The 9758-nt window shown below is 29.5% G+C and overlaps 1 protein-coding gene across 1 annotated transcript; it reads right to left on the bottom strand.

The window, feature by feature from the left end:
- Positions 1-2072: 2072 nt before the first annotated feature.
- LOC114130587 (E3 ubiquitin-protein ligase sina-like) lies at positions 2073-6147 on the bottom strand. The gene is made up of 3 exons (XM_027995590.2): positions 5371-6147; positions 4664-5162; positions 2073-2318 (listed from the first exon to the last, which is right to left on the bottom strand). The coding sequence occupies exons 1-2, from the start codon at positions 5998-6000 to the stop codon at positions 4752-4754; spliced, it is 1041 nt and encodes a 346-aa protein (XP_027851391.1). The 5' UTR covers positions 6001-6147; the 3' UTR covers positions 2073-2318; positions 4664-4751.
- Between the last annotated feature and the right edge of the window lie 3611 nt (positions 6148-9758).

Below are 9758 nucleotides of genomic sequence, written 5' to 3'. Positions count from 1 at the left end.
AAATATCTTCAGAAATAATATAAGTTGATAGATAACTGTCGTCTGTCACCACCCAGAATCGTTTTTTGTATGCAATGATTTTTTATTATTTTTAAATTTAATACATCCATTACTGTGACCTATACTCAATGACAAGGTACACTCGACGTATAAAATACAGCAGAATGATAAATACAACTATAATTTTCTACTGTCATAATAAATTAAAGGGATGGTAGTATAGTATTTTAAACTGTAATCAAAATATAATAAATAAAGGTATTTTAGTGTAAAGTTAGTTGTATTTAAGAAAATATACACTGTAAAAAAATAAGCACAAAATATTTTAATGTATTATGTCTAATCACTAATAGACAATATATAATAGTCGTCTATATGTAAATAATTACCCATGGCAGTAATTGTTTACGACTAGTCAACATTTCCATTTGGAGTCCTATCCAAACAGCTTATTAAACACGTTACAGTAAACCATGTTCAGCTCAGAATCGTGTTTCGAAAGCAATGATTTATCATCGCTTAAAAAAAAAACATTCGTGTTAGACCTTATAGTAATCCGTTATGGCACCACCCAATTACGTAAAATATAATATATCTATGTTTATCTTCTTTTTTTTTACTTTTTTTTTAACTTCATTAAGTGGCCTGGACGTATTTTTTCAGTGAATTAGCGAAGAATAGGTAATATTGTAATAATTTTTACAAATAATGTAAATATTTAACATAATATTAATTTATCTATTTTCTATTAAAATGATATCAAAATGTATTTAATAAATTTATGAGACGATGTAAACGTCTCTTGTATGTTCAATCAGTGACTTATTAGGAGGAATTAGGCTCCGGGTGGAAATATTTTAGAATTGTTCAATTTTTGAGACCATTTTGAGATATGGTATTTAGCTGATAAAAAAAAATAAATAATAATAAAAATAATAGAATTATTATTATTATCACGAAAAAATGCATATCACAATATTATAGGACGTAGAAAAGTATTGTGTTTTGAGATATTAAAGCATGTTTGTATAACTAGGTACATCATGCATAATACCTTAACTCTTATTTGAAATTAAGGAGTACTGACAAAATTCTAACCTTTAGGACTTATAGATCGAGATTTTAATTTTATATTTAATCATTATACATTAAAATAAATGTATTACATTTATACGTAATTTATTTTATGTTTAATAGGTACCTAATAATTTATTTTTAGGTTTTGAATATAATTAAAGTAAAGTAATATAATATTAATTAGTGTGTTAACTGTTAAGTTAGTTTGCAAAATATATAGGTATTGCTATCGATGTTTGGAATAATAAAAATATGATAGGTGCAGGAGGCTTATTTTTCTTATCTGAGCCCAAAATACCTAAATGCATCTATTTGGGTGATTATTGCTTAAGTTCTAACACCATGAGTTTGAATATTGTATAAATGAAAATTTAAATGTTTATTAATATATTGTATATTATTGTAACTAAAAACCTGTCACAGAAAATTGTGATATTATTATATTAATCATGGTTAATAAAACCATTGACAATAAGTCAATATTATATGATATTTCATAAACAAGGTAGTAACAAATAACTCTAATACAAAAAATAACAAAACAATGAGTAATAATTAGATTTAAAAAAAAAATATTTTTGTTATTAACGAAGAATTCAATTGTTTTGGTAACTATATTTTCTAGATTAAACACATAATTTTGTTTCGATTTGGATCATAATATTATAAAATTGAGCGAAATCCTACTATTGTTATTACACCTACTACTTGTCCTATTTTTAATACTTAATAATTTGAACTAAGCGAGCTCCTAATATATTGAATTTTCCAAGAATGCTAAGTAAAAATAGAAAATTTTTAGTACTTTTTTATTAATTGGGTAATTCTAAGACTTTCATATGTGGTTAAAAGTTTGAAAGTTTAGAACAAAGTTTTTTAAAAATAATATCTACAGCATTTAAAAAATATCAAAAATCTATGTACTTATGTAGGTGGTCACATTTTTTTGAGAGTTTAAAATTTAATTTTTGAATCATAGAATAAATATCATTGAATACCGTATATACGCGAAGTTCGCATAATATATATTTATGTTCTGATACGTTGTATACAAAATTTTATCTCCAATTATTTTTATTTTTATAGTAATGTAGCTGTCAGCAGGTACTCTTACAAGTCACATCCAACTGATGTAGTTTTGTGGTCACTGGTCAAATATAGTAGGTCTCAACTCCCAATACGACAATTTATTCGTTCGTTACCGCTCAGCTGTCGGTTGTCTCGTTTGCATGTACCTGAAACTGCAAAAACAATTTTATATTTTTATCAAATATTAGGTAAGTATAGGTATTTTAATATTATAATTGATCATAATTTATAAAATAAGTGTTTTTCTAAAAAATTAAATAATGCATTACTTAGTTGTTAAATTGTTAAAATGTGTTTGAAAATTTGGCAAGAAAAAAATAGCTGATTTTAGACTTTAGTCTAATCTACGATCGACGTAGATCGTATAAAATTATAAATATAATACTCCAATATGTCAATATTAGCGAATATCTAAAGAATTCTAAACATAATGATTTTTACGATAAAAATCAGTATTCATATAGATGTCTAGTAAATAGAATAAATCGATTGAAAATAATACCATCGTCGCAAGATTTAAGACATTTTGGAAAAATAAATGTCAAAATATTTGAACCAGCTAACGAAGATGATTTTAAAAATAATATTCTTAACAGCAATTTAAATAATATTGGTGTAGAAGATCAAATTGTATTATTATTATTATTATTATTATTATTACCTTTACATTTAAATTTAAATTTAGTCTACAACATTTATAAACACTTATCATTAAAAAATCAAATTTACGTTATAATAAAAATTTACATATACTCGTATGATAAAATCAATTTTAATCGTTAAAAATATATTTATGAATACTTAAACTTTATTTTTAAAATAATTACACATATTTTTTATGAATCCATAAAGAATAATATCATTTGATCAGTACCTCGTTATTTGTTTTTGATAGTGTACTTTCCTTTAATTATACTTACATCTTTTGATGTCTTTGATATTTTAACGCTATTGATTTTTATATACGTATCAGTTTGGACGAAATTTCTCACAACATTTGATCAACTTAATATAGATGGAGAATTAGAATAAAAATGGTCATTGAAGAACGAATAAAACGACTCGCACGCATTCGCCGTAAGCAGAATACTCGCTGAATTGCATGCCCATAAACAAGGAGGAAATGTACTATCCTCAGAAATATAATTGTTTACTAAATAATCATAAATCCTAACCTATCAATGCTGTGACTCAATTCACCCATATGTAACAGTGAATCGTTATCGCCGTATCTATTATGTTATCGTTATAATTAATGTAAAATAATAATTATAATTTATAACTCATTTTCTCATACTCTACAATAATAATGCATCAAACCTATTTTTTTTTTTTACATTGTATAATAATTTTTCTTTTAAAAGTTGTGTATCGTCCAGTCTTTAAAAATATAGTCAACTAGATGATAAAATATTTCAGTAGTCGTCATTTGTGTCTTCTATAGTTTACTAATTTAGAATATGTATAATGAACATAATATTAGCACTGACGTTTTAGTCTAGACTTTGCTTGGTAGTGATATATTGAACTGACCAGTGGCGTAATTAAGACCATTGGTGTTGGGGGGGGGGGGCGTATTTATATATTATATTATGTAAAAAATATGTTTTTACTACTCAAAAATGTATATTACATAAAATAAATAAATACAGTTATATAAAAATATATATTAAAAATATAAAATAAATACAGTTATATACCTACATATAGAAATTATATATTAAAGTATATGAATATCTAACAATAGGTTAAACAGCTTAGTTTGATAAATGATTTATATTCATAAGTACCTAATTTTCATATTAAGTGTCTATTTAATTAATAAAATAGAATTTTTATAAAAAATATTTCAATGATATAGGTTTGTATATAAATAATATTAAATTAGGTATCAATTGATTCTTTGTAATTTTACCTCTTACAATAATACTTTATTAACTTCATATTTTCGGTTTCGGTTATTTTTCGGTTTATATATTAAATCATATTAGATTATGAGCATTGAATACTTTAAATTATATTAATTTTTATATGCTCAATTATGTACTGTACTAAAAAAAATAAGCATAATACTACAAAAAATTACCTATGCAGTAAACACTTATAAAAAAAAAAAATGTCACGGTGGATAGATAAGTCATTCAAATCCTTCTGACGGTAATTACGCCACTAGATTGACCACATATGACCATAATAAATAATAACGTAGAAACTATAGTTTCAAACGTACTGATGGCGACAAAGAGCTACATACGCGTAGCCACACAAGACTCGCGATAGTCGGTGGCGGTGATTTTGCATGATCGAAGACGAGGACGTACAAACGTCAAACGTATAGTAAAAATATCAACTACAGGTTCGATACTCCGGTGGCTGAGCAACGGTAACGGAAGAACACTCGATGCGTGTGCGCGTTTTTTATGAACACGAAAAAAAAACGGACAAAAGTAATATAAAAGTAAATAACTTAAAAAATCTAAATAAATAAAAACGAAACCTTTTTTTTTCGGTTTTAAATCGACGACGCCGTGGGAACCGCTTACGCATTACTTCCACGGCGCAATAAAAACGAAACATTTCACGATTTAATGTGTAGCCGGGGTACGATTTTGATTGTTCATCGGGTATCGAAACCAATTTATCACCATGTGATCAATCGTCGTGACTCGGAACGTCGTGTACATTCCGGTCAAAATGTTCTGGCATTCTGCAGACTGTAATAACGTGCTCCAGTTAATCACTCTCGTCCTGCTTTTCGTCCTTAAGCGGTCGTCTTTGTCGAAACACGTGATACGGTATCGTACGTCCGGTGGCACTTTGTTGACGTCATTCTTTTCGCTACGTTGGTCGTTCACCATGAACAGTGCAGCCTGGATGCGAGATCGAGCGATCCGGGACATCATCACCCAGATCATACCGTACATCGACTGGACCAAGTATATCCGGCGTCGATTCTTTATTAAGTCTTTTAAATCGTCCACTTTCAGCTGGTTTTGCTGAAAACACGAGAGGTGTGTTAAGAAATTACTAAAAACTTTTTTCACACGTCAGTAGCGTGTTTTACGCAATACTCGTGTAAACTAGAGGAGTGAGATAGTGCTTTTCGGCGGGTCTGTATCATCGTAACAATTATACGGGGGGGGGGCAATATAGGTAGTAAATACAATAAATATATAGTTTTGATGTTTTAATAATATAATTTACCACAGTTCGGACAGTGACGCCGGGATGCGAACTTGACACGTGCTCGAACAACTGTTCGTACATGCCCATCCACTGGCACATGGTCACCTGGCACCGGACGGTCGGCACGTGCGGGCATTTGGACTCGTGATCGCTGACGTACCGGACGGGAATCAGTTCAGTGCACCCGTGCTGCCAGTTGGAGCACTTCACCTTCACCAGAGTAGATAACTCGGTCAGTTTGAAGATCATAGCCGACGTTCCCGATGACTGAAACATCAACGTCCGGCACAGCGGGCAGGGATTTTCTCGGGCGCTGTTTAAGTTCAGCAGCGTCAGCATGCACGGTTCGCACACAGCGTGCCCGTTGGGGCAGTAGCACGATATGACCGACATGAGTGTCAGGCATATTGGACATTCCAGCGCTCGACGGATTTGCCGGGAGATGGTCTCGATCTCGTCCGGATCGGACGTCTGCCCCGAAACGGAAACCACCTCCACCGACGACGACGATGCCGCAGACGCCGACCCGTCTGCAGCTGTTATTGTTTGTGAATTATTTTGAGTTGTTGATCTCGGTGACGTCGACGACGACTCTACCGCCACAGCATCCGTCGAAGTTAAAGTCACCTGTTCCGCCAAATTTGTCATTACAAAATCACGGCTACGTTACAGACAAAGCAGCGACAAGACACGTTTAAAAAATTTATTTGTTTGTTCTGTGTATTACAGACAATAATATGTATTGAATTTATTGTTTACATTACAATTGCTAAACGTTTTATTTGTATTGTTGCTATGATTTTTTCCTCGACCTTAATAAATATCATCATCGTTTTATTATAAACCAATTTATATATATAATATATATAATATATAAGATTAATAACAAAAACGTATTATCATTATTTAAGATTCAAATTAACCACAAGATATGTAATATTTTGTTATACATACATGTATCGTATCAATGACTTTTAATAAATGCATGACTTTTATATTGAAAACAAAAACATGCTGTTTCGACTTATGGATTTTAGTAAGAAATACTTATAAGGAAACGTGTATTAAATTCTAGACCCTTAGCTATTAAATTGAATATTTCATCAGTTTTTGACTAGATAAAAAAATAACTTAAAAATATTCGTGATTTTTTAATTCTAACTTCAAATAAATGCTCTTTGCATATTAATAATACAATTAATGAAATGTTTTCGGCAAAAAATAAAACCTACTGTATTACTATATTAGTGAAATAAATAACTACGTACAATATATATTATATAACACATACATATTAATACATAAGTACCTACAATCTACATTATAAAATATATACTACGAGTAACAGATCGCCCTCGTTCAGTATCGTTTTGGGTTTGAAATAAAAAATACATTTTTTATTTATAAAAATATGTAACAATACACAATTTTAAAAACAACAATCAAAATCATTAATATTTTTGAACATTAAAGAAAGTCTGAACATTATATTTTATTTAAACGTATAAACTACTTTTACACAAATATTACATCAACAATATTATGTAATTTGTATGAATTTGTACGACAATTTTCAATTTTTAATTTTGAAATTGAAGCATTATTTCAACTAGTTATGCTGTACACAGACAAAAAAAAAAAACATACATCATTGTAAAATCAATACATTCATCACTCCATTCAGAATCTAAAAATTGATATAGACGATTTTATTTTACACATTGGAAAGCCATACAATTTCGGTTTTTTTACATTTCTGTGGGTTTTTGGTAGGTACTACATAATATGTTACCTAAATAAATGTATAAACATTTTTTACTTTTAATAGTTTCTTTTTAATCGTTTCCGATCGTTGACAGCGGCGTGTGTTATGCACTTATTGTGTGTAGCAGCTAGACTTGTAGATCATCTCAATAATTTCATGTCTTTACGTCATATTATTAAACATAAAATATAGCGCGTTATTAATAAACGTTCACAAAGTATTTTTGTTATGTTTTTTTACTTGTTTTTTTCTACCGTAGCATATCATATTATAGTATTATACAATATTTAGGTAATATACATTATTCACAAATCTTTTTGTTCTCGACCGCGGCAGTTTTTCCGTCACTGTCATTTTTCTTGTGTTATTCACCGCCGTGATTTTGGTTTTCGTTTCATAATAAGATTAAACCTATAACTATATTATTATCATTATTCAGCGTGGAACGGATCCAACAAACAGCAGACGCGTCGATGACGAACGCCCGTCAAAACCGTCGTATATCCGTCGTACGACAAGCCCAATGACATATTATTATTATAATTATTAATAATATAATATTAATATGGAGATATAGACAATATTACGAAGACAGCGACCGGGACTTGCCGAGCGATGTGTGTTTGTCGGCCGAGACGACGACGGAAAAGTCGTCGTCACATCGTTGGCTGTGGGCACAGTACTTATATAATATATATACAGAGTGATTCGGAGAGCATACTAACTCCATTTTTTTCTTCAATAATGCAGTTACTTAAAATCTGATTTTTTGAATGGAGATACAGACCTCTGTTTTTAAAATAATAATCCCTGAGTCTTTTTTACTGTAAGTTATATAAAAGAGATTTTTTTTTAAGCATTTTAACGTATTAAAATCAAGATTCTACAGTACTACTAGGTTAGGATAATAGGTTTGGAAGATATGAAGGCTTGGTGACTTAAAAATTATAGCAATTTATTTAATCTACTCATGTTTATAATTTGTGAAAATTATCCAAACAAAATAAATATAGGTACTAGGTCAAATTTTATACAACTATTTTATATTTTTGTAAAACCGTTTTTAAGGACTAAGTACTATTTTTACTATAAAATAGGTATACTTCAATAATTGAGAATATCTACTCATTAAAATGTTGTATCATCAAAATGATTCATTTATTTGCAGGCAGAAAGGGAAGTTCTAATTTGAAAACAACAATTTGTATCGTCACAGGACACTTTTCAGTATAGCACAAAAAAATCTCAAGAATTCGAAAATATGATATTATTCAAAAACCAACTCTAAAAATGGGAATGTGCAGAGTGCATTGTGAATCACCTTGTATACATAATAATATGTATTATTTGTACCCACACTGGATCGTCAAAATATAATATATAATATTATGTTATGTCCTCCACGATCCTGCGTCCCGGCTCCCGTACTCCGCCACTGCCGTCAAGAGGGCTACTGTTATATCGTTGCCGCACGCGCTTAACGAGCTGCGCGTACGCTGCCGACGTGTCGGGTGTCATCCGCGTGACGTTCTCTGTGTGTTAAACGTGTGTATGTTTGTGAGTGTGTGTGCGTGTTCTATACAAGTACTTATGTATACCTATTTAATATGGCGATGCGTCGTTTTAATATATTATATTTGAGTATAACATTCATGTTATTATACCTACTCACTCGAATGACGAACTGCACCGGGCGCCGGCTGATATTGTATACAATCATATACATGAGCTAACTATTGGGAAGTTTGTAATATCTAGGGCCGACAATTATATGCCCTAAGAACCTATTATTAAATATGTATGCGGATGTTTTAATAATCATAAGAAAATATGCTCTAAAAATAAAAAAATTATAATATGGCGTTTTTATTATAATTAATTAAATTAGAGTTAAATTTTATTTTCAATTAAATGATTAATTATCTTTCCCCAGGGCCGGCTCAAGGTATAGGCGAGCTAAGCACCTGCCTAGAGAGGCACTTAAGAAGTAACGGCATTTTTAAAATTGACTCATACATTTTTTTTTTCTATCGGTGTTATATATTAATTATAAAAGGAAAATATTTCAAAACATTTATTTGCGATCAAATCTATCTCAAGACAAATTAGTAAGATTAGCCACTCTCTCTATTAAAAGTAAAATTGCTGAAAAATTAGACATAGCTTAAACAGAGCTTTGTTTCACTAAAAGCAAGAAAATTCAGTTTAAAATAAAATTAAGTTTGTTTTATTTTATCAATATTATTATTATAATAATTTGTTTGATTTTTTAAGATTATTATAAAGGTTTAATAATTTGTAAGTTTAAAAGTGAAAAATATTTTAAAAAGCAATAAATATATGATTATATTATGAATTCTTAAAATCTAAATATATGTACCTAATGAATTTATAATCAATTATACCTATAACTGTACAAATATGACATTAAAATAAAAAATATATAAAAATAACCCGATAGTGTACAGTCCTACTTACTTGTTATTTCTTTAAAATAAAAAATAAAAATATTTTTCATGCTGGTAAAAATAATTTATTTATTAAACATAAAAATAGGGGGAGGGGCTAAGTTTAAATTAGAGCTCAATTTTTTTTAGAGGCAACAAAATTAGGTTTTGCCTAGTGCACTATTTTTTCTTGA

Source organism: Aphis gossypii, chromosome X, assembly GCF_020184175.1.
Source record: "Aphis gossypii isolate Hap1 chromosome X, ASM2018417v2, whole genome shotgun sequence".
NCBI lineage: Eukaryota > Metazoa > Arthropoda > Insecta > Hemiptera > Aphididae > Aphis > Aphis gossypii.
The sequence above is the reverse complement of the archived record's forward strand: the minus strand, read 5'-3'. Positions and strand labels throughout refer to the sequence as shown.